Source organism: Chlorocebus sabaeus, chromosome 12, assembly GCF_047675955.1.
Source record: "Chlorocebus sabaeus isolate Y175 chromosome 12, mChlSab1.0.hap1, whole genome shotgun sequence".
In the NCBI taxonomy this organism is placed as follows: domain Eukaryota; kingdom Metazoa; phylum Chordata; class Mammalia; order Primates; family Cercopithecidae; genus Chlorocebus; species Chlorocebus sabaeus.
This window is the reverse complement of record NC_132915.1, coordinates 1413363-1440092: the sequence shown is the minus strand read 5'-3', so window position 1 is coordinate 1440092 and position 26730 is coordinate 1413363. Positions and strand designations below refer to the sequence as shown.

General features: G+C 35.7%; 1 protein-coding gene and 1 pseudogene across 10 annotated transcripts in view; both read right to left on the bottom strand.

Annotated features, from left to right (window-relative positions):
- ERCC6L2 (ERCC excision repair 6 like 2) overlaps positions 1–26730 on the bottom strand; it is a 175716-nt gene that overhangs the window by 121478 nt on the left and 27508 nt on the right. For all 10 annotated transcript variants that reach the window (XR_012094714.1, XM_037998707.2, XM_037998708.2 and 7 more), the window contains exons 4-11: positions 23845–24038; positions 15080–15241; positions 14477–14684; positions 9583–9723; positions 8481–8594; positions 7491–7610; positions 2735–2806; positions 1955–2100 (exon numbers count right to left, since the gene is read on the bottom strand). Coding sequence is in view for 9 of the 10 variants with exons in the window: in XM_037998707.2 (XP_037854635.2) it covers positions 1955–2100; positions 2735–2806; positions 7491–7610; positions 8481–8594; positions 9583–9723; positions 14477–14684; positions 15080–15241; positions 23845–24038 (1157 nt within the window). In the remaining variant the exon portion in view is untranslated. The remainder of the gene's footprint in view (positions 1–1954; positions 2101–2734; positions 2807–7490; positions 7611–8480; positions 8595–9582; positions 9724–14476; positions 14685–15079; positions 15242–23844; positions 24039–26730) is intronic.
- On the bottom strand, positions 9731–13901 carry LOC140713011 (Parkinson disease protein 7 homolog pseudogene; annotated as a pseudogene).

Below are 26730 nucleotides of genomic sequence, written 5' to 3'. Positions count from 1 at the left end.
ACAAAGACTTAGAAGGCATGTAGAAAGTTAACAGACCGAACATCAAAACTTGAATCATTTTCCAGTAAAATATGGCAGCAAACCAAGAAAGAAGACACAGAATCCAGAAAAAAAGATCTAAGAGGAAATTCAATGGATCTAAGGCAGAAGTGCAAAGATTGAAAGTTACAAAAGTAGTTTATAGACAAATAATAATTTTAAAATAGCAAACATTGCGAGAAAAAAGGGGAACAGAGTAGTGAAAGTAGCCTAATACTCTTGCTTAAGAGAAGTTCCAAGTTATGTAAAGTTGATAAACTAAAACATAATGAAGACTTTGTACTCTGGCAAGATAATGGCTAAGCTAATGTGAAAACACTTCTGTTACAACAGATATTAAATATAAACCCTTGCGAAATGATAGAAACAAAACAAAAACTGAGCTTATGTGTCTTTTGCAAAACACAGCTGAAGAATGTATTTGTTATATTATGCAAGGTTCCTTATGTAATGACTTATGCAATAAATTATTCAAATTGTCACAGAAAAACAGGAATCCAAAACTCTTTCCCTTGTCTTGTCAGGATGCCCAGCAGAAGCCAAAGCAAAACCACACAAGTGGAAAACTCCTACAACCGGTCTCCAAAGGATTTCCAGAAGAAAAAACACCACTGAAGATAAGCTCAAAAGAAAAAAGTGACCAAACATGAAGAAGCCATTACCCATAAGCAAGAGCCAGAGGAAACAACAAACAGAAGGATCAGCTCCCCAAGTACAGGAGTTAACAGAGAGAGCAAAAATGCCATCCAAAAAGACGTTTTTAAAAGTATGATTACAATAAAAAACTCAATGGATAGGTTAAATAGCAATTTCTGACAGAGCTGAAGGAATAATTAGGAGCTTTATGGAGATCTCAGCAAATGAGCTGGAAGTGAGCAGAAGATGAGAGACGACTGCTTGTCATTAGAGTCTATTATTGGAACCGTTGTTTAGTGCATCTATCAACTGGAAACACTTTAAAGTTACAATGCGTATGTGTTTTACGAAATTTAATTGAACACAGTAATCTATGTCATTTAGTGCTCTGTATGTAAGGACGCGTGCAAAAAATAACCTCTTGCATTCATTTACAGGAAAATGGGAATCCAAAGCTTTTCCCCATTTGCCTTAATGGTGGGAATTCAAGAATAATTAAAGTGCTCAACAATGTTAGCCCATTCATAAACATATTTTATTCTTTATTTTAAGTTAATTTCTATTTTGATTTAATTTTTACTTTGCGCATTTTACATGTTTATTTTTAAAGTCCATTGAAATTCTGAAAGACAGTGGCAGTGAATCTATAAAATTCTTATTACACAGGATATCAAAAGTTTTTGTTCTGTTCCTTCCTAAAATGGGATTAATCTTACTTAGGTGTCTATGTTGATTTAAATCTTTTCAGAAGTGTGTACAGTCTCTAAAAGGTCTTAAAGGGATATTCACACCTAGAGGTTAGAACCAATTTACCTTTCATAAAATCTCTAACTGCAGAGCTGCTCCAGTTGAGATGAGGTAGAGGCAGAGGAGGGAAACGCGAGCCCCTAGCCCCAGTGGGCTCTCAAGGGCTCCCTGACACGGTGGGAAAACTGCTGCTACAGTGAGTCTCAGTTATCCAGTTAATAAGAAGTCTGATTATTCTCACCAGGAGACTTGGGTCAAAACATTACCATAGAAAATTCATAGGAGGAAATATCAATTTTTAAATTTTTACCTTTATAAACCCACACTTCTCAGGGGAATTCAATGTTGATAAAGGAAATGAGAGAAAAGCTTAGCTAAAACTTAAGATATTGAAATTTCAGTCATAATAGTATTTTTGCTGCTGCTAAATAAGCATAGCCATTAAAAATTAATCTAATAATAGTTTTAAAAATTACCCTAAATCTCAAAAGTAACTGGATAAAAATCAAGTTATTGAATTTAATTTTCTTACATTGTAGAGACAAGGCAAATGTTAACATCTTGTGTACTGTTGAACTCTTTTACAATCTTGAGTCTTTCCTCTGATTTTGTACTTCCATCAAGTCGTCGGTAATCAAGCCCAGACGCCATACAGTACTGCTGTAGCACATCAAGCAACTAAAGGAGAGGTATGAAGATGGGCAAACATGAATCTTGGTTAAGTAAGTTTCAGACCATTACAAAGTTGAGACTTGATAAGTATTAATTATTGATGTTCATAATTTCTTTCTTACAATTCCAAGAGCAATAAATATTTTTCTCATATATTTATTCCCGTTATCCCGTTATATATATTTATATCCCGTTATCCTGCAACATTACGGCTTTAACATTCAGAACTTGTTTTAAAAATCAATCTTTTCATTTTTTTTTTTTATACTTTAAGTTTTAGGGTACATGTGAATCTTTTCATGTTTAAGAAACAAACAATATTACTGATCAAATCATTTACGTAAATATATGTGTGCTATTTTCTAAGTTCTAAAATATCTGAAATGTCTTAAAGAACATTGTAATTATTAAGAACATCAACAGAAAATAAAAATCTATCTTTGAGTTCGATATTTGGCAACCCTAAAACAATTGAAATTTTAGTGTCTGTTTAAAAACTTTAAGTTGCTTGCCTCACTATTTCCTACTGTGTAGATAAGAGAAAATGTGGCTATAAGGTGTCATGTAGGCACATGCTTTATTCTTTATGCTTCAAAAGTTAGGGCTGGCCAATCAAGGATATACTTTAGATGAAACTCACCTTGGTGGAAAAAGAAAAGAGAAGAACTTTATCTCTGTTTTTCCTGCAATGATTTAAAAGCTGCTGAAGGACCTGAAAACGAACCACAAAAATCAGTGAACCAGTTCCAACTAAAAGTACACTTTATACATACAAACATCACTTGAGCATTTCTTTAAAATTATTTTCATACAATACTAACCTCAATCATCTTTTCTAATTCCTTTCATTTTTTCCAAGTTAGAGAAATAAAGTATTAGCTATTACATCAAATGTTATTCATCATCATATTGTCAATAAGGAGGTAAAGTTCCCAAAGACTTTTATTTCATCTCATCTGGTTTTAATAAAAAGGAAGCATTTTAGATTATGGGATGCATTTAAATGGATTAATTTAATTTCCAAAATACACTTTCTTTATACCTACAATATGTTAAGAAACTAAATTATAGAGCAGCATTCCTTTTAGGAAGTATTTAAATTGTCCCTAGATGGATGTAATGAAATGTGTTCAATTACATCTAGGTTCTAAAAGTCTTGATATTTATTTTCTTAGAATAATCAGTCAGATATACACCTCTTCTGATTTTCTCCCCTTTGTTTCCCTATTTACAGTAAGCTCTGACTTCCAGAATTGATTTTGACCTCAAAATGCCAGTAATCTGCCCCCACACACAGTGCTTTTAAGAAGGAAGCAAACAGTCCAAAGCCTTGTGCATAAGTCACATTGTTATTTTTATTTCCACATCTGGCAATGACAACTCCAGAACAATGTGCAAAAGCAATCTACAGAGGGGAAAAAGAAATTTTCTATACAAAGTCGAAAATTTTTCTGAAAGATGAAACAAACACTGAAACAATTTATTTAATGATAAACATTTAAGCTTTTAAATTAAAAAAAAATACTCAATATAATTAATCAAGAGAAGCTATTGTGCTAACTTTGACCTCTACCTCCCCCCAGAACCTCAAAAAAAGCTATGGAGTTAAAAAAAACTTCTACTCAGATAACCAATCAAATGGTAAATAAAAATGTTATATATCAGGTAAACATTACGTTAATATTTGGAGAACATATGAAGTTTTATTTGCATTTAGTCTATTTTTTAATAAAACAACTGATTCCATATGAAGTAAGTAATTTGAGTTTCACGTAAGATTAACTTTTTAAATTGGTAGATAGTATTTTTTCTGCTTTACAGAACTGAGGAGAAAATGCACAAAGCTCCTCTTTCCCTACTCCCCACCTTCTCTGCACCTTCCTTATTAATATCTGTATTAATAATATTATTAGAAAATATAACATCAAGTATTATTAGTATTGGTGTGGTATATTTGCAACAACTGATGAGTGAATATTGATACATTATTATTAGCTAAAGTCCACATTTACATTAGGGTTTATTCATTGGGTTACATAGTTCTATGGGTTTTGACAAATATATACTGAGATGTATCTGCCATTACAGTATCATACAGAATTGTTTCATGGCCCTAAAAATTCCCTGTGCTTCACCTACTCATCCTTTCCTCCCCCAGAACCCATGGCAACCACTGATCTTTTTACTGTCTCCATAATTTTGCCTTTTCATAGTACTATATAATTGGAATTATACAGTATGTAGCCGATCAGACTGGTTTCTTTCACTCAGCAATATGCATTTAAGGTTCTTCCATGTCTTTTGGTAGCTTGATGGCTCATTTTTTTACTGCTAAATAGTACTCCACAGTATGGCTGTACCACAGCTTTTTAAATCCATTGACCTACTGAAGGACATCTTAGTTGCTTCCACGCTTTGACAATTATGAATAAACTCATGTGAGGTTCTTGTCTGGATATAAGTTTTTAACTCATTAAAACTCAATGAATTCATTTGAACTCATTTGGGTAAACATCAAGGGGCATAACTGCTGGATCGTATGGTAAGAGTATTTAAGGTAAAATTTTTTAGTTAAGAGCTTTGTGAAAAATCACTGAACTGTCTTCCAAAGTGACTGTATCGTTTTTCCGTTCCCACCAGCAGCAGATGGGAGTTCTTGTTACTCCACATCCTCACCAGCATTTGGGCATGACAATGTTCTGGATTTTGGCCGTTCTAATAGGTATCTAGTGGTATCTCATTGATGTTTTAATGTGCAATTCTTTAATGACATACGTTGTTGAGCCTCTTTTCATATGCTTATTTGCCATCTCTGTTATCTTCTCTGGGGAAGTATCTGTTCAGACCCTTTGCTCATTTTTAAACTGGACTGTTTGCTTTCCTATTGCTGAGCTTTAAGAGTTATTTGTATATTTGTAAACCAGTCCTTTATTGTTCTGCTAAATATTTTCTCCCAGTCTGTGGTTTTTCATTCTCCTTAAGATATTAACATTTTAAATCAAGGATATATTGTATAGAAATCCATTCTTATTGTTTGGGGTGGTATCATAACTATTGCAACTTTAAGTGTTTTCAAATATTTTAAAGTAAAAACAAGTCAGAGGAAAAGTAAATGTTTTTAGACTTGAGGTCTTAATTAGGCTAGTTTAAAGAGACTAACTAAATGAACGACTATAAATTAAGATCCCAGATATTTCCACAATGACAATGTAATCAATAGATGTTGGAGTCTTAACAATATAGACCCAACGTTTTATCACTCAGCTGTCCTCCACAGAACAAGACAATCCACCTATAAAGGAATCGTATATTTGGGGGTGTTAACAGCAAGGAATCTTGGATCTTAACTTTCCTCAACTTGGTCAGTCAGGCCTAGAAAGATGAACATGACCCTTGTGTGACTTCAGCCGCACCAAGCTGGATTCCTAGTCTTTATTCCCACCCTCCACAGTAAGTGGCTCTGTAGCATTTCTCAAGAGAAAGAAAAGTGAAGATTTTCATCAGGTGAATGATTGCAACTTGTGACTAACCCCTTGAATGATAGCTGAGGTCAAAACTCTGATACTCAAGAGAAACAGCTGGGGTCATGAGTGTAGCTTTGAGGCTATGAAGATTATAGCAGGCATTCTGTTCAGAGTCCTTGCAACTGTGGGCTGACCTATGACAAGCCAAGCCAAACAAAGATCTTTTATCACCTGAAATCAAAAAGTACATGCAACTCAAATCTTGAAGTTCTTAAACCAATAGGCAATGATTCTATGATCAGCCTGTAAGTTTTACATTACCAAATCAATATATGAGCAGATGATGCTGTTAGTCAAATGATTTAACACAGTACTAAAAATACATCCCTAGCTTATTACTATCCATCTGTTTGGTGGATGCTCTCTCACAAAGCAAGTAAATTACCTGCATCATTCACATGTAAAAATACTACCCAGTCTCCGGCAACAATTTATGCTTGCCTTTTCCCCCCTAAAAATTAAAATAAAATTAAATCTAATCATTCTCTTAATCAGACACTATTATTCCTAGGGAGATTAACTTTAAAAGTGTATTTTACAAGTATATATTTAATGAATATATAAAAAATATAAAATGCAGAGTTATAAAACTTTAATTTCCAGACTGGTAATTTTTTAGTGAAGAGTCACAGGGAATAAAATTTAAATGAGTAGCAATAATGGCTAATGCAGTTTTCAGAGGAGGCCATAATTTCTGGAAATATCCTATTGGCTTAAACTGTGGGATAGTAAGTGCTCAGTTCTAAACCGGACTTTTTATATATTTTAATTTAAAAATAATTAAAGTCAAAGAGATGGATGACAAAAATTGACTTGCTACCTTAGGAAATATCATTAGATTTGAATTATTTGTTGTGATAATAAATCACATGATATCCTCATTAATAAAACATTCATTTTTTAAAAAGTTTTAACGCAACAGTCTTTATGTACATATGTATATTCCTACCTTCTATTTTATTTCATTGATTTTAGAGATCCCAAGCAAACTAAACCATGATGAACTTATCTCGATAAATTGCTAAAAGTATTTTTACAATTAAAAAAACCAAAAACTACTTTGAATTACTTCCTTTCTATTCCTTTTATGTCAAAAGAAAGAATTTACCTTTTAAAAATTATAACAAAGTTGAGTTTTGTTCTGTAAAAATCTGTGAATCTACAAATAAAGATTATTGATGGTTATTAAGGGGTTAAACAAACTAACTCTGTTGTTACAAGGAAGCAGGAAGCTGTCAGCATTTCATGCTGCTGCCACAGGCAATGCCCAAGGCCTGGGTCAAGGTTGGAGGACTTAGCCTTACTTTTCCCATCCCTCCCTCAGTAACACATTACCAAGAGCAGCACAGCTACAGGTCAGTTTTCCTGTGTATGATAAATGACTATTTGCAACTTTACAATCTAGGTCTGCAAATAAAAACAACATGCGGAAAATTCTAGACATACAGACCTTGCCCATCTTGAACTCTTCGAGAAATTCCTTTCTCTAATTCCAAGCTAATGCCTTTCCTCACTCCCGTTTTGCATTAGCTTTTATATTTCTGGCAGGTTATTTCCTTAAACATTTGAAGACAAGCTATTATATACGTGATAACAGCACACGCATTTTAAGAGGGCTAAGTCCAATATATCAATAAGGAAAATCTGAAGTATTTGAAGCAACTACTACAAAGGACCTACCGAGTACACATATCTGCATTCGGGGTTCACAGTGACCTAGTAAATGCTGATATAACTGCACCACTTGTCGAAAGCCACTATCTCTTCTTGAATGACTGAGCACCTGTTCCGATTAGTTGGTGTCTCTGTCATACCACTGAGTAAATATTTTGCGTACCATGTCTGTATGCAACCTGCAAGAGGAGCACTTACCTTCATTTTTCCACTGTATTTAGGGTCAGAAAGTGTTTCAAAGGCTGCATCTTTGCTTTTCTGCACAAAATCTGGGAATCTGGAAAATACCTGATCACATATCCTTTTGATAAGTGTTTCCTTGAAGGGAAAAGGCAGAAGAAAAGATATTTCCACTTAACACATTCAAACCTGTATGAATTGAAATAATTTATGAAAAAAAATTCTTCTTAGAAAGAATATACTACTTCGAAGATTTTTGCTTCCCTAAGTCAGACTAAGAATTCAAAAACTCTTAAAGTAATATGTTAAGCATATATGGCGTTGAATTCTTAATGATGTGGTTATTAAATTGATCATTACTTTTCAAAAGATTTTTTAAGATTTCCAAAACAAGGTGCTAAATACTCCCAAAAAGAGTGAAGAGTACTATCAAAGAATAATATCAAATTCTTATGAGATTTCAAAATTACATTTAAATGGCATCAACTATAACATAGAAAAAAATATAAAATCATTACAAAAACATCTTTTCATTTGTGTGCTCTAGAATAAAAGGAAACAACCACAGTAAATGATTGAGTTTAAACCTAAACTTTGAAATTACCAACTTTTGCCAGTTCGGTAAACAGTCCTAATATTTAATATACAAATTACTGTAAATCCTCATTTTACCCAGTAGATTAAATACCATTACAGACATTATTAGAGGAATAGAACTGACTCATCAAATATGTTATTTAGTAATTATACCAAAGAATGTTTTGAAAAATAAAGATATGAACATTATTAAAGGCATAAAAAATAGTTCTTATTTTAAATTAAGCTTAAATTTGTTCACTTTGATTAAAAACTTAAGTGCACATACTCCTTGACATCGACACTTAAAAATGAGCAAATGAGTTTCCTCCTAAATTTCATCCACAAAAACATTATTTAATAACTATTTTAAAACTTTATGAAATATTTACAACAATAGCATCACAAAGAAATGTAAAATGCCAACCAAACCTGTTGTTTGGAAGTACTAGCAGCTTGCAGTAGCGCGACATGGTTAGCAACCTTCTGAAGGACTGTAAGGTAACTGAGATACAAGGTTTTCACTGTTTCACCATGAGAATTGGTCTGTAACCAGAAAAATATAGAAAATAAAAAGGACCAACATAGCTATGCACCTGCTTACATCATAAGATATATCACATACAACAATATTTATTATCTGGTTACTTCGGCACAATGAATTTCAAGAAAATGATGGTCAACTACTGCACAAAATATCCACAAATCACTAATGTGGAATCACACTTCTGGTAAATCATAATACAATGATATTTTTCCTAAAGGGAGAAAATCCTTATTACAGAAAGTATCCTCATGACACACAGTGATGGAAATGCTGCCATTAGGAGGTGCCTGGTAATGAAATCTACAGTGCAGTGGCAGTGCTATGTGGACCCCGTCTCATTTACGCTCCAACGCTCCTAGGAAACTGGGCTATTACAAAAAAGGGAAGTAGTTAAAAACAGCAAAATATTAAACGAGACCAAATAAATATCAAACTAGATAAATATTCACTTAGGGTTCCTCTATGTACACAGATATGTGACAGATAATTTAATAAAACAGAGGTGAAACATGACCAGGAAATACAGACAGAAGGTTAAAAAAAGTACAAATAAATTTTGTTTCTTAAAAAAAAAACCCTTTCTTTGATATACAGTTTCTATTAAATTGACACTATATCTAACATCAGAATAGTATTTTAAGCCTGCTATATAATAGTATGTTCGTTTACTATTAGTGGATGAGAAACTTCTCGAAAATGAAATGAAATTTCAAAACGAAAGGATACTTCCTAAAAAAAGCTAAAATGGAGAATATCAAAATTAAGCTTACTTTCTGAAATTAACTTTTTGAAAATATATTTGAATATTGTATTTTATATGTGATTACTATTTGATACTGTAAAATTTTTTGAAAACTATTTTTTTAAGATACAGCTTTAAAGAACTATCTGAGGAAAAGGTATTTTATTATCTGCTACTTTCTTTTACACTAGAACAGAGTACTATGTATCAAAAGCATGATTATAAAGATATATTGAAATGCTTGCCTTATAACAACAATTTCTCCTTTTTCGGCCACTCCTACAGGTACAAGGCTCAGAAGATTGAAGTATCAAAGTCACATCCTCTGTTTCTAACACTGTTTGATAGACAGCTTTCTGGAAATCTGTCAAAGAACAATACACCATCTGCCAAGATAAAATACAAGGTGGTTATTAGTATTTTGTTTATAGCAATAATAAAAATAATAATCTACATCTATTTCACAGATTATAACAGTGAAAACTGGCCAGCACAGAGGCTCACGCCTGTAATCCCAACACTTTGGGAAGCTGAGGTGGGTGGATCATAAGGTCAAGAGATAGAGACCATCCTGGCCAACACAGTGAAACCCCATCTCTACTAAAAGTACAAAAATTAGCTGGGCGTGGTGCCACACGCCTATAATCCCAGCTACTTGGGAGGCTGAGGCAGGAGAATCGCTTGAACCCAGGAGGCAGAGGTTGCAGTGAGCTGAGATCACGCCACCGCACTCCAACCTGGGCGACAGAGCAAGATTCTGTCTCAAAAAAAAAAAAAAAAAAAGGTGAAAATTGCTATAAACTAACTTTTCCCCTCTACATCATTATGATGATTTCTCTCGATTCTCTTATATTCTTTGCTCTCCACCCCACCCTGGATAATATAAAGTATAATTTCATTTTCAAATAAACCTCATAGAATTATTTTAATTTAAAAAAATCATAATGTGAACAAATGATGTTCCTTACACAGTTGACTCTTGCACATGGATGTTGCTAGGGTGCTAACTCCCTACACAGTCAAAAGTCCATGTATAACTTCTGACTCCCCAAAAACATAACTACTGATAGCCTACTGTTGACCGGAAGCCTTAACAACAGCATAAATAGTTGAAAAACACTACTTTGTATTATCTATTATATGTTATATTCTTACAATAAAACTAGAAAAAAAGAACATGTTATAAAGAAAATGTTACTAAGTAAATCATAAAAAAGTGAAAATATCTTTACTGTTCATTAAGTGGAAGTTGGTCATCATAAAGGGCTTCATATTGAGCAGGCTGAGGAGAACAAGGAAGAGGAGAGGCTGGTCTTGTTTTCTCATGGGTGGCAGAAATGAAGAGGTGAAGGAAGTGAAAAGGAAGTCAAGGGAGGCAGGAGAGGCAGGTACACTTGGTGTAACGTTACAGAAACATGTTGTAATTTCTGTCTGACATTTTTGCTTTTCATCGCTCTAAAAAATGTTTCTATACGGTGCCAGTCCTTCTTCCACCATTTGCTTTAGTTTCAGTGCCCATATCATAGAAGGGTCCATGTCATAAAAGAAGTCAAAAGCAGTCTCAAATAATCAGAACCCCTCTGCCAGATTATTTAGTGTCAGTATTTTCTGTCACTGCTTTTTCTACGTCTTCTTCCTCATCGTCTGGCACTGGTTTGAAAGCACGTATTTGCATCAAGTCATCTTCAATTAATTCCTCTGGTGTGGTATCCTGAATTTCTCTCAATTAGCTCTTGAATTTCTCCAAGATCCGTCGCTTGGAATGCTTCACCTTTTTTGCCTCTCATGATTTATTTGATTGGCTCTGTCGTAAATCCTGTCAGGTCATGCACAACATCTGGACACAGTTTTCTCCAGCAGGAATTTACTATTCTAGGAATGACGGCTTTCACGGCTTTTTCTATAAGAACGATGGTATCTTCAAATGGCGTAATCCTTCCAGACACTCATGATGTTCTATCAGGGTTCTCCTCCATAGCACTGACAATCCCTTCCACAGAGGACCAGGTATAATGAGCCTTGAAGGTCCTTACGATCCTCTCACCTAGAAGCTGAATTAGACATGTTGTGTTTGGGGGCAAGGGGACCACCTCAATGCCTTTGGCATGGGGTTCTGGGTGGCCACAAGGATTATCCAGTATCAACAGAACTTTAAAAGGTAGTCCTTTACTGGCAAGGCACTTCCTGACTTCAGGGACAAAGCATTTCTTTATATTTGTAAAATATAAATATATAAATATTTGCAAATATTTATATGCTTATATCACTACAACAGATTATTGGCAATAAATAGGCAAAGGTGCATACAAGCAAATACAGTAATGTCTATATAAAACAATGCTAGTTTTTTTTTTTCCCCCGAAATGCCCTGTTTATTCTGTAAACAGGCTCAGAAATATAGACACAGGCCGGTCGTTGTGGCTCACACCTGTAACCCAAGCACTTTGGGAGGCAGGCAGATCACGAGGTCAGGAGTTCAAGACCAGCCTGGTCAATACAGTGAAACCCTGTCTCTACTACAAATACAAAAATTAACCAGGCATGGTGGTGCACACCTGTAGTCCCAGCTCCTCGGGAGGCTGAGGCAGAATAATCGCTTGAACCCAGGGAAGTGGAGCTTGCAGTGAGCCAATATCATGCCACTGCACTCCAGCCTGGGTGACAGAGTGAGACTCTGTCTTAAAAAAAAAAAAAAGACACAATTTGTAGGTTGAGAAATCTCTATGTAGTTGTTACTTCACAACTATACTTCACAAAAGCAGGAATGACGATGGCTTCTGAGCATATTAACCTACCATTTTTCTGTTTTTAAAAAACACAATGAGAATGGCTTATTTCTCTAACTGATGGTCACATTTTTCTGCCCTAGTCTTTAAGAACAAGTGGAGCCTTCACTTGAGCCACCACCTCTTTGGCTCTTAGGCCTCAACAATCCCAAGAGTAGACACGAAGGCAGTCCTAAGCCCCCCGACTTGTAAAACTCAGGCCGTCCTTTTCCACACGATTCTCAGAGTAGCTGTAATGACTTCCATTCATCATTTTGTCTTTAGCAAGTAGGTATGTTGTAACTTTACTTCCAAAACCTATTTCATGAGCCAATAGACCTGCAGGACCCGCACAGATGGTAGCTATGAGGCCCTTCTCGTTTCTTGTTCCTTCAGTATCTCTCTCAAGGCAGCAGACTCAAATAAACTGCACTCAGATTACGTCCTGTTAGAAAGATCATGTCATCGGGTCCCTCTTTTTTGTATCTTCAAGACTGACATCAGGACAAATAACACCACCATGGCTACACTGCAGTGGGTCTTTTCCAGCCAGACCTGCAATGGTGACCTTAATCTCAGCTTGTCTCATCGTGTCTACAGGGCTGACTGTCTCCATTTCCTCTGCTCCTTTAGCCAGGATGACCAGAACTCTTTTGGAAGCTATTTTTATCTTTTATTTTTTAAAGACTCAAACCAGACTGAAGAAGGATGCATGGCAGCACACATCCGGCCTGCCCCCTCCCAATGCTAGATTTTAAAAAAATGTTTATGTAAAATATTTAGTACACCTTGACCCCAACCTTAAATACAAAAGTACACATAAGAAAAAAAGAGAATATAGAAGATGGTGGTCAACGACGGAAGCACGAAGGTATCTTGAGCTATTTATTATTATTAAACATAGTACCAATTACTTAATATTTCTTATGTGTCATGCATTTCAGAGCAACCACGTGAGGCAGGCGCTATTATCATCACTACCATTTAACAGAGGAAGAAACCCAGATTCCAGGGCCTCACAAATTGCTCCAAGTCAAAAAACTCTAAGCAGAGAAGCTCCAAGTCACAAATACTCTAATCAAATAGTATTTGATTTCCGAGTCCCAGCTCTAAATCTCTATGCATAATTCTCTTCTAATACTTTTGTATTGTTCCTACTAGATGGATAGCTAAATCACATATACAAAGTTGCATAAAACATTTTTAAAAGTGAGCGTTCATGAAGTATCTCAATTTAATAACAATATTTGCTTTAGATAAATATCAAAAGTCAGATGTATCTATTTCCCCAACTTGCATATCAATATCATATTTTCCTTTCAAATCTATTATTTTAAAGAAACAATCAAGAGGATATACTAAAATTAGAGGGCATTTCATAGGACTGCCCTTATTTGGGACAACATTAATTAGGTTTAGTTCCATAGTAATTTATAGAACCTTTACTCCATTGCCCAAGCTAGAAGAAACACAAGGTTAAGAACTATAAAAGAAGACTATTACATTTTTAAAAACTCCTTTTGAAGTCCACTCCTCATATTTTCTTAACAATTTAACAATGTAGTTTTCCTACAAATTCTAAAAGTTAGGTTAGTTGTGTAACTGCAAATAGCATTCTACAAGAAACAAACCTATGTATTTTTTGCAAAGTTCTTAACCACTTTGGTTCTGCAGCTAGAATTAAGGTACCAAAGAATACACTGTGTGGTGGACAGTACACAGTATAGGAAGGACAAAGTGTGAACAGAAAACACATTGGAGAGAGAAGTTCTTCCTTCTTTACTGGGGAAAAACTGCATCAAACGTTTTGATGAGGCCAGACATGGTGGCTCCCTCTTGTAATCCCAGGACTTTGGGAGACCGAGGCAGGTGGATCACCTGAGGTCAGAAGTTCGAAACCAGCCTAGACAACATGGTGAAACCCTGTCTCTACTAAAAATACAAAAAAATTAGCCAGGCGTGGTGGTGCACGTCTGTAATCCCAGTTACTCGGGAGGCTGAGGCTGGAGAATTGCTTGAATTTGGGAGGGGGAGGTTGCAGTGAGCCGAGATCATGCCACTGCTCTCCAGCCTGGGTGATAGAGCCAGACTCTGTATCAAAAAAACAAAAAAAGTTTTGATGAGAAATAAGTTTAATGTATCCTAATAATAAACCTGTTAACTAACAGGTTAATAAAGTCAGTAAGGAAAACAACTGAGCTCAATCAATGGTTTCTGAAATTCTGCGCCTAACAATTGTTTTCCATACAGAATAAAAGGCAAAAAACTGTATTTACAAAATACCACAGGAGACAGACTTTTTCTTAAAAAGTAAAAAAAAAAATATGACCACAAATTAATAATATACACAAATATACACAAATGCAGTTCTTACCCGATCTTCCTTCTTAGGCAACTGATCCTTGATAAGAGCCTTGGTGCGCCTGAGAAACCAGCCGGACATCTTTCTGGCAAGTCTCTGCATGGCCTTTCGGCCAGTGGCCAGTTCTCTCTTTGTGGCCGTGTGTCTCTGACCATGTTCTACTGGGTCAGAAAACTGCTTCTTGAAGCAGGTCCTGGTCCCTAAAAGGCCTGGCACAGCCCTTTATAAAGACAATAAGAAAAATGTAAGGGCTTTATTATCTAAAAAGAAAACACTAACTTCTTGCATCTAAGAGATATACCACATTACTTGATTATCAATGGTAACAAAAACAACAGCCAAGAAAACAGAATGTTCTTTCTTTATGATAGTTTCAGGTTATAACTATGAGGATGAAACTGGCAGTTAATATGCATATTTACTTCAGGGACCAAGAGTAATATATATATAAAGATAGGTTTTCATGGGACTCTCTACTCTGTATAACACATCTGGGATCAAACACATCTAAAAACAGAAAAACGACTGTTTTATTTGGAAACTAATGATTAGCAAACAAGACAGTATTCAGCTGAAGAACTATGAAACAATTTTTTAAAAAGTGTTTTCCCTCACCAGTCCATAACACACCACAGTTCCTTCATGTTGTTCTGGAGAATGGTTCCAGTGAGGCCAATGCGGACACTACATTTCAAAGCTTTCATAACTTCTGTTATTCTAGCTTTTGGATTCTTGATTCTATGAGCTTCATCCACAATGACAGCTGACCATTCCAAACTACAAAGGAAGAAAAAAGAAGGGTGAGGTGGAGAAAACGTCCTTTCTTAGTCCACAGCATTTTTAGAGAGTAGCTTTCTCTATCAAAGTTTTGGAATTATTTTTTCCTTTTTACTCTTTGATGACTCCACTGGATTCTTACCCACTTAGTTAAATGGTCACAGCCTTGGGCAGTCCACAAAAATAAAATGTGTAGACCAGAAAAGGTACAGACATTCTTTAATGATGGCAAAAAGAAAAATTTCATTTAAACATCACTGAAATAACAATAAAGGAATTTTTTAAAGTTGCAAACCAGAAATACAAATAAAACTTGCAATGTTTTATTGCAAAGTTTTTCTGATCGAAAAGTATCAATATAAACTTATGATTTTAAAAAGCCGTATTACATAGCCCTGTCCACTAAGAAAGGTTAGAATTGGTTGTTACCCCAGTAGCAGTGAGCACCCATAGTGGTCTCTTCACTAAAAGGAACGAGAGTCTTGCGGAAAAATGGAGACAGTTGATTTCAGGCATACGTTGGGGGACACACTGAACAGCCGAAAAGCACAGATGTATCCAAAGACAAACGCGAATATATCCAAAGAACAGAGACGTCAGCCTAATTGGAATATTTGAGCATTGTTAAGAATACTGACTGCAATTGAAAATAAAATATTGAATAAACAAAAATCCAGGAGTTCTATGAAAAAAATGAATTTAGACACTTCACACCACACACGAAAATTAACTAAAAACAGATCACAGACCTAAATATGAATTAAAACTTTTTAAAAAATGGGAAAAAAATATTTGTGACTCTGGATTAGGCACATATTTCTTAGATATGACACAAAACTTATAGTGAATTAAAAACAGAGTGGTAAGTTGGACTTCATCAAAGTTAAAAACTTTTGCTCTTCCAATGACACTATTAAGAAAATAAAAAGACATGCTACAGACTCGGCAAAAATATTTGCAAATCATAATCTGATAAAGGACTTGTATACAGAATATATAAAGAATTATTACAACTCGGCCAGGCACAGTGGCTCATGCCTGTAATCCCAGCACTGTGGGAGGCCGAGGCAGGTGGATTATGAGGTCAGAAGATCGAGACCATTCTGGCCAACATGGTGAAACCCCGTCTCTACTAAAAATACAAAAATTAGCTGGGTGTAGTGGCATGTGCCTGTAATCGCAGCTACTCGGGAGGCTGAGGCAGGAGAATCGCTTGAACCAGGGAGTCGGAGGTTGCAGTGAGCCGAGATTGCGCCACTGCACTCCAGCCTGGTGACACAGCAAGACTCTGTCTCCAAAAAAAAAAAAAAATTATTATAACTCAACAAAATGTTAAACAACCCAATTAAAACATGAGCAAAAGATTCTAATAGACACCAAATGTCTATTAGAAGATATACAGATGGCAAATAAGCACATTAAAAAATTCTCAACATCATTAGTTATTAGAGAACTGCAAATTAAAACATGAAATACCACAACGCACCCACTAGAATGGCTATGATAAAAATGATTAACAGTATCAGGTGCTGCTAAGGATGTGGAGAAACTAGAATCCTCATACACTGCTTTCGGGAAAGCACAGTGACTGTTCCAAAACAGTTGGCAGTTTACTAAAAAGGTAAACATATACTTAGCATAAGACCTCACAATTCCATTCCTAGGTATCTACCCAAGAAAAATGAAAACTTAGGTGCAAAGACTTGTATGTGAATGTTCACAGCAGCAAATCTGTATAGCCATAAACTGGAAACAGTTAAATGTCCATCAACTGGTGAATGGACAAAATACAGGATAGCCATATAATGGTACCACTCAGCAACAAAAAGGAACAACTACTGAAATGTACCACAATATGGATGAACCTCAGAAACATTATGTTAAGTGAAAGAAGCCAGACTACCAAAGACTTTATATTGAATGGCTCCATTTATATGAAATGTCCAGTTAAGGCAAAACCTGTAGAAAGAGAAAGCAGATCAGCAGCTGCCAGAGACTAGAGATGGGAGCAGGGACTGACCATAGACAAATAACTTTCTGAGGTGATGGAAATGTTCCAAAACTAGATCGTGGTCATAGCACAACTGTTAACATTTACTAAAAACCATTCTAATTTACAAGAGTACATTTTATGTCAAGTATACTTCAATAATCCACCCAATCCGGGTCCACAGCAATAGGAAGGAAGGAAGGAAGGAAGGAAGGAAGGAAGGAAGGAAGGAAGGAAGGAAGGAAGGAAGGAAGGAAGGAAGGAGGGAGGGAGGGAGGGAGGGAGGGAAGGGAGGCAGGGAGGCAGGGAGGCAGGAAGACAGGAAGACAGGAAGGAAGGAGAAAGAAAGAAAGAAAAAGAGAAAAAAAGAGAAAAAAGAAAGAAAGAAAGAAAAAGAAAAGAGAAAAGAAAGAAAGAGGAAGGAAGGAAGGAAGGAAGGAAGGAAGGAAGGAAGGAGAGAAAGAAGGAAGGAAAGGAGAGAAAGCGAGTGAAGGGGTGAGAAACTTTGCCACCAGTATAGATGACCATTATGCTAACTTCTTACTCCAAAAATTGGTCATTAAAGCAAAAGAATCAAACATTCATCTTGTTTTTTTAAAGTCAAAATTGTGGTTAATTCCTGATTAATGGAGAAAGCTTTCCTTTACAGGAGAATACCATTAATGTGTAGAAAAGAAATAATAAAATCAGAAAAATATTATTTTGCCAAACCTAATAAAGTAACTGATTCAGACACGAATAATTTGTGTGTGCTGATACTACTAAGTAAAAGGACTGAGGGACAAGAATATTTAAATGGTGGCAAAGTATCACCCACAGATTATCTGATCATTATAAAGCAAGAAACATATCTTGACAATGGAGAGATCTGATGATGGTAACCTCCTTAACCTGTGCGACAAACTTGGCATCACTGACAGTCAAACAACTTGGCATTAATACTTTCTGAAGTGATGCAATATGACGTCCACACAGCATCATTTATGAAGCATTCTTGCCAAAAATGTTTAATCTGAATCTATTTAAGCCTTTGGGCCAAAACCACTTTATTAAGATACAGATGACAGAGGAATGTATGTTGAGAAAGTAATCAGACAAATCTAATACGTGAGATATCCTAAAACAACTGGCCTGGTCCCCTCAAAAAGCCATATAATTTAAAAATACAAATTGGAAAAATGATACAGATTAGAAGAATAAATAGACTTAACCAAACTTGTCATTTGAACCTTTATTGAATCCTGATTTATAAGCATTAGATATTAAAGATGTTTTGAGAATGACTGAGGAAATTTTAACTGCTATTAATATTCTCGTGTGTGACGATGATAATGTGGTATGACAGCAAGTATCACTAGTTTTAGGAAATCCATGCTAAAATACTTCAGGATAAGGATGTCATGTTTTATGCGACTTGCTGAAATGACTCATCACCACCACCATACACAAAGACACAGACATAGACACACACACATTTACATACATTAACTCATATTTTGCCAACATTTGAATACATACACACACACACACACACACAACTGCTGAATCTAGTGAGAATATGGATGGATGTTCGTGTACTGTTATTTTAACTTTTCTATAGCTTTCATCATGTTCTTAATATAAAGCTGAAAAAAAGCTAGAAGCCTCAAGAACAAAGAGAGGAGAAAATAGCAAAAATTCTAGAAGCTGAAAAGAACATGGACAAGATGGCTTACAAAACAGAGACTACAGTGTCCTATGCCAATAGCGGAAAAAGCCAAGAAGCAATCTAATATTATTTACACATTCTTGAAAAGTTAAGAATTGGTGGCCCCAGATGCCTCTGGAAATTGGAGTCATGTAAATGCTCAACAGTCCTTTTAAGAATCCTCCCACTGCACAAAGTAGATGGGCTGGGTCATCCGAAAGCGGGCAAGAGAAGGACAAAAGTCCTAATTTTCCTTAAGAAGAAATCAGCAGATGATGCTGAAAACTAAAGGAAAATGGAAAAGCTGCAGCATAAACATGTTCTTCAGCACGAAGGAAGTAAAGACGACGAAGATCAGTAAGAGCTGAGGTAAAGGTAACTGCGGGACAGTGAACTGCAGGTTTCCCTAGAAGCCTTTTACCATATTTGGCTCTTTAAATCATATACCTACTTAACTCTAATAAAAACTGAAATGAAGTAAAAAAATGTAATAGCAATAAGAAAAATACTATAGCTCACTCATGTTACATAGCACATTCATCCCCTCCACGGAGTGTCCGTGATAAAAGGACAGAGCACTGTCCTCACAAAAACAACTTAATATTTGCTCAGGTAAAATATTAATTATTTTAAATATTTGCCAAACACAAAATAGAGACATTTGAACAAACAAATACAACTAAATAAATATAACAAAAATCATAAACATTTCTCTAATCTTATAAATATATGATTTATAATTATATAATTCTACTTCAGAATTCTTATTTAATATTTATAACAATATTTATAATAATCAGAAAAAAAACAGTCACCTAACAATCATTTATTTGGCAACTCTTATGTGCTAAAAGTACTGAGATACAGAATTTAAAGATAAAAATCTACACCAAAGAGCTTACAGTCTAAGGGGACAGACAGGTAAGAAATAATTAAAATATGACTGATGCTATGATAGATGAATTTATTACATTTATCGAATTGCAAAACATCTTTTGGGGTGGTACAGTATATTGGTTAAAAACCTAAGGTCTGGTCAGGCATGGGGGCTCCCACCTATAATCCCAGCACTTTGGGAGGCCGAGGTGGGAGGATTGCTTGAGTCCAAAAGTTTGAGATCAACCTGGGCAACACAGGGAGACTCTGTCTCTACAAAAAGTAAAAACATTTTCCAGGCATGGTGGCGCATGCCTGTAGTCCTAGTTACTTGGAAGGCTGAGATGGGAGACTGAGGCTACAGTGAGCGGTGATAGCACTACTGCACTCCAGCCTGGGCAACAGAGCAAGACTCTGTCTCAAAAACAAAACAAAACCAAACCTGAGGTCTGGCGTTAGATGGTCAAGGTTCAATCCTCATGTCTGCCACTGACTTAGTTGTCAAGGCCTAGAAAAATTATTTAACCTCTCCATGCCTCAGATTAGTCTTCTGTCAGGATCCATGAAATAGTAACAGGCTAATTTATTAGCTTACAAGTTTGATTTATAAAATTAAATCCCAGACCTGACAAAAATGGTAGCTCTAAGTTCAACTTTACCAATAATTATATTCAAAGTGAATGGTCTAAATACCCAAATAAAAGGCAAAGATCATCCGAATGGATGAAAAAGCAAGACTGAACTATAAGAGACTCACTCCAAATATTAAGAACAGATATACTGCAATAAAAACATGAAAAGCTATTTACATGCAGTAAACATAAGACTCAGCATAGGACAGCAGCATTATTCATACAGTCAAAATCTGGAAATAATTCAAATGTCAATCAACTGGAGAATGGACAAAATATGGGATAGATATATAATAGTACCATCGGCAATAAAAAGGAACAGACTACTGAAACGTACCACAATATGGCTATGCTCATATCAGATAAAACATCAAGATAAGAGATATTATTAGAAATAAATAGGCATTTTTTAAAGATAAAAGGATCAATTCATCACAAAAAAAATCATAAATGCATGTGCACCTCATAAAAGAGCTTCAAAATACTAAATTAAATGGTGACAGAAGTGAAAGGAGAAATAAACATATCTACAATTATAATTGAAGATTTCAACTCTCCTCTTTCAGATACTGTAAGCCAACCAAAAAGGACATCAGCAAAGACAGAAAACACTTGAACAACATCTTAACCAATCTAGTCTTATTGACATTTATAAACACTACACCTAATAACTGTAGAACATTGTTTTCCAAGTGCACATGGATCAGAAAAATGCAAATTACACTAGAAGATACTACTACGCACCTACTAAAATAACTAAAAGGAAAAGACTGACAATACCAAATGTTGCTGAGAATACGAAACAACTGAGCTCTCACACATTGCTAGCTGGAGTAAAACCACTGTGGAAAATGGTTTGGCAGTTTCTTCTAAAGCTAAACCTACAGTAAACCACATAATACAGAAATTCTACTCCAAGAGAAATGAAAACGTATGTCCAAAAAAGGCTTACACACAAATATCCCTTGAAGTTTTATCTATAATAATCCAAAACTGGAAAAACCCAAAAATCTATCCTCAAATGGATGGGCAACAAAATGTGCATACTGATAAATGGAATACAATGCAACATGAAGAAAGAACCGTCACTGACACACTCCACAACGCCAACGAATCTCAAAAAACATGCTGAACAAAAGACGCAACACACACAAAAGGGTGCTTTCTGTGTAATACCATTGAGATGCTCCATAACAGCTTAAACTCATCTACAGTGGCAGAAATTAAAATCAGTAGTTGCCCAAGGTGAGGACTGAGGAAAAGCCACTGTAAAGAGGGAAGAGAAAAGTTCTGGGATGATGAAAATAGTTTTTACCTTGTTTGGGATAGTGGTTGCACTCCTTTGTCAAAGGTAGGAGTCAGTATACTACCATCCATGGCCAAATCCGGCCCGCGGGCACTTCTGTATGCTTAGCAAGCTAAGAGTAGTTCACATTTTAAAGGGTAATAAAAATAAAAAAGAAGAATATGCAACTGAGACTATATGAGGCCCAAAAGCCTAAAATATTTACTATCTGGCCCTTTACAGAAAAAGTTTACCAATCCCTGGTCAAGATTCATCAAACTGTATACCTGAAATGGCATAATTATTCTATACAAATTAACTCTCATTAAAGTTGATTTTAATACAACTCTCCAGCTGGGCTCGAGGGGCTAGTTTTCACAAAGACTGATTTAATTCATCCTCTGTCATTTTCCACATGAGCCGATTTACCCAAAGCCACAGAGCTAATTAGTAATTTTTTTACTCTTTATTTTGTGATTATAAAATTTGAGACAAGTATCAACTGTTCTTTTATCCTATGCTAAATCATTTTAATGCTGATGTGGAAGTATCACCTTAAAAAATTACCTAGTTTTCTAAACTTCGGTTGACTTCGGGGGAATATCATTAACTCCTTCGTTAGCAGTAGTTCAAATTGAGTATAACTATAATGTCTAAACATTTTAAAGACTTATTAGATAACTGTTTCTAATGCCACGCTTTCATCTTCACCTAAAGGGTGAAAATCGTATCCCTGTAGAGAGAAATCTAGGCTCCAAGCAGATGGAAATTAATGATTTTAGCAAGGCCCAGCCCGTTGCCAGAACAACTATGAAGAGTTCAGACCTCACTACCATGGTCCTGTGACCAGACTACTATAAAAGCCTTGCATTGGTTTGCTAAGGCTACCAAAATAAAATACCACATACTAGATGGCTTAAAACAACCAAAATTTATTTCCTCACAATCCTGGAAGCTCGAATTTCAAGAGCAAGGTGTCAGCAAATTTGGTTTCTCCTGAGGCCTCTCCCCTTGGCTTGCAGATGACTGCCTTCTTGCTGGGTCCTCACAAGTCCCTTCCTCTGTGGCGTGTGTGTGTCCTTGGTGTCTCTTTCTCTTCCTATAAGGATACTAGTCATACTGGACCCAGGCCCACCCAATCAGCCTCAGTTTTAACCACCTCTTTAAAACTTAATCAAAGAGACCTGTCTCTAAACACAGTTACATTCTGAGGTGCTGGGGTTGAGCCCTGAACATTTAAACTGTGGAAGGGGGTTGAGAAGAAGTGACATAATTCAGACCATAACAAGCCTCTTAATTTGTCTTTCTCCATTCAGCTTGGCTCTCCTCTCTCTGCACACACAACAACTAAGGTATTTACAAAGTGCAAATCTGATCATTTTTATCCTATTGGTAATCTGCTGACAACACTGTAGGGGGCGCTCTATTGCTCTCAGGATAAAGACCAAAATCCTCAAAGTACCTTCCAATACTCTCTATTATCTATTCCCTGCTTATCTCACTGGTGTTACCACCTGGCCACTTCTCTCTTACACCCTATGCTACAGTGATTCTGTGTGTGTGTGTGTGTGTGCGCGCGTATTTTTTGCCACTCTATATTCACAACAGACTCCCATAACTGAAATAATTCATGAAAATCACTGACCTAGTTCAGAGACAGGGTCTGCATAAAAGGCTGTACAAGAGATTTAGGACAAGTCTTATCACTCTTTAACAATCATTGTTTGAAGAAGTATCCTGTAATCAATGTAAGAAATACAGTAAGAAATTCTAGGAAACCTGATGCAGGTTTTTCCTTCTCAGAGAATAAGTTATTATGAATTAATATTTCAACAATTCTAAAATGAAATTAAATCAAGCAAAGGAATAATCATTACTTCTTTTTAAAAAATCACAGTATAGGCTGGGCAGGGTGACTCACACCTGTATCCTAGCACTTTGGGAGGCCGAGGTGAGTGGACTGCCTGAGCTCAGGAGTTTCAGACCAGCCTGGGCAATGTGGCGAAACTCTGTCTCTACTAAAAACACAAAAGCAAGACTCTGTCTCAAAAAAAAAAAAAAAAAAAAAAAAAAACTTAATGTAAAGGGATGTAAGCAGAATATTAATACAATCATGCCTATTATTCCCATTACCTGTTAAGTTCATCCAGGCATAAGCGCAGTGTTTCATAAGTTGTTAGAGCAATTTCACATTTCCTCTGCTTTACACGAATTAGTTCATTATCTTTTCTGTTTCCATGTAAAACAGTGACTCTGAAATATCCCCAGGTGTCCAATTCATCCTTCCAGTTGTAGAGGACAGAAAGAGGAGCAACTATTAAGAACATCTAAAAGAAGAATAAAAAAATGTTTTTTAAAAACTGAAAAATAATCCCAAAGTGCAATCAAGAATATCAATAGTCCTCTTCCTTCATTTTGACATCTAGTTAGTAACAATAAATACAACTGAGTGATTAGCTGTATCTGGACATTGAAGATTCTCAAAAAGTACTTTGCTGTTTAATTAGCTTTTGATCAGGACATAATAGACACCTAACCTTGCTCAAAGAAACACGTGTTTTTTATTTCCCCCTACCAAAAAGGCATTTAGAAATAAGAGAGAAGTAACTTTCCAAAAGAGAGAAAAGAATAAAATCTGGATCTCAATAATAGCTTCAAAGGCCAAGTGGGTAATGTACACACACCAGCAGGCCACGTGTTCTTCTTGAAATATACGGTCTCCTTGAGCTCTCCTTCCTTTTGCATTTTCCTAGTCCACTTCCTCTTCCCCTCTCTCAGATACTCTCAGAGAACTGGAAAATTCACTGGAAAATTGAAGCAATCAGAAGAAAACTTCCTGGATGAACTTCTCTCAGTATCGTATCAATAACCTATCTATATTCATTTCCATATATTTTGCCCTCCCACCTGTTGCCATGGATATGCTGTTCATGTTCTTCTCCAAAAACAACCCCTGAATGTACACAGTGGCTCCCATTCCTTCTTGCCAACCTAAAGTCAATGCTGCAGAAAGTGCCCCCAATCTCCCCTACCTGATTAACTCTTCTATTTTAATGAACGATCTCACCTATGGACAAGCATGTTCAAATATTTCCCAGAGTTAAAAAAATTCAAAAAAAGAAAATTTTAAAAAACCTCTTTTCCTTAGCCCAACATCTGTCTCTAGCTATTACCTCATTACTCTACTCTCCCTATAGCAAAGATCCTCAAGACTTATCAATATTTAACTCTCCTCCTGTTCTCTCTTGAAACTCAGGTAAATAGGACTTCTGCCCTAATAATGCCTACCAATCAGTCCCTCTGAGGATCACCAACATCTCTCTGGTTATTCCTCACATTCATGTACCTTTCCTGTACTAACCCAGAATCCTCTGTCATCAACCATTTTAACTTTTTAATGTTTTTATTTCTCCCTGTTACCACTATTCCTATCCTGTTATGTTTAAAAGGGTTACCAGTACGATTCTTTTCTAAAGTTTTATACTTGATCTACTTGACAGAGATGAACCAATTAAACATACAGAAAAAATTCAGTTTAACAAAGAAATAATACAATACTGCTCTAAATTCTGCCCTGTTTTCTGTGAAACATCTCATCTAGGCCACTTGTCCACTCTAAAAAGTCAAATGTGTGACTATGTTTTGGAAAGAGAAAGAAGAAGAAGAAAGAAAATCAATATGCTGAATGTGAGAGTTCCTTTTTCCCAAGCCACCATCAAATGTAAGTACTTCTTATACTTGATTCATCGCCAAGTATGTCTGTCCTTTGGGGGAAAGTTAATCCTATGATTTCCATTTTTCTTTGACTTTCGAATATGAAATTAGGTCTCCAAGTACTAAGTCCAATTACAGCATCTCCCTTTGATTTGTTTGCATATTACAAGATGACAATGCTAGGTGCAAACTGCATCTGAGCACTCTTAGTAGTTTTCCACTTGAGAGGCCATGCATCAAAGGTGCCAATGAATCTAAAGAGTCCCGGCATCAGCCCTAAGATTCCAGAAGATGTTTAAAAATTAAGGTGGCAACATAATTTTTGATATTTCTTAGAAACTTTGGTCTTCAAAATTATGAAAGGTGAAATAATGGTTCAAAAATTCATTTTGGTAGTGAAAGATGTCAGAGAACTGAGTTGTGCTATTATGTAGAGTCCATGGGAAGTACATTAAGAACTTAGCATTTCCTACAATCCAATAAATAATATTTCATTGAATAAGTCTTTTTTAAGCAAATGATGCCAAGACAATAAAACAGAAAGCAGTGTCCAGCTGCTAAGTCACTACACACAAAGCAACTCTTGGAGCTATTCCTCTAATCCAAGTACTAACCAGGTCCGACCCTGCTTAGCTTCCAAGATCAGAAGAGATGTGGTGTGTTCAGAGTGGTATTGCTGTAGACGGGGGGAAGGGTGATAATTCTTATTCTGAAGCTAAAACACAAGTTTATAAAACTGGATATAAAATTAACACAAATAAAATTAAAATTCACTTGCTTAAATATTATTAAAATTAACAGAAGCTAGGTTAAATAGTACAACTAGAGAATACTGAATTATGTGTATCTTTCAATAAATCTAGCTCAATTATTAAGGAGTTTTCTATCAAATCTGATTCCTCAGGAACTACGGCATAGGAAAACGATGTGGTGTGGACTGTGATCAGATACTCAAAGATTAATGTGTGATAATTTTTGTGGCAGAAGTAGTAATAGTATTAATAATAACCATTACTGAGCAAGGGCTTTAGAAGCAGTTTACAGAAATTAACTCAGGGACTTTACTCAGAAACACAGATGAGGAAACTGAGGTACAGAGATATTAAATAACACACTCAAGGTCATACTGCTATTAAGTAGCAAAGCAACTATTTGAACCCAGGTCTGCCTAATTCTAAAACTCTTAACTACCATGACATATCATGTTAGCACCTTCAATCAAAAAGTCTACGTCCTTGAGATGTGTAACTTTATTTATCACTGTAACTTCAGTACTTCATATAGTACCTAGAAAATAGAAGGTGT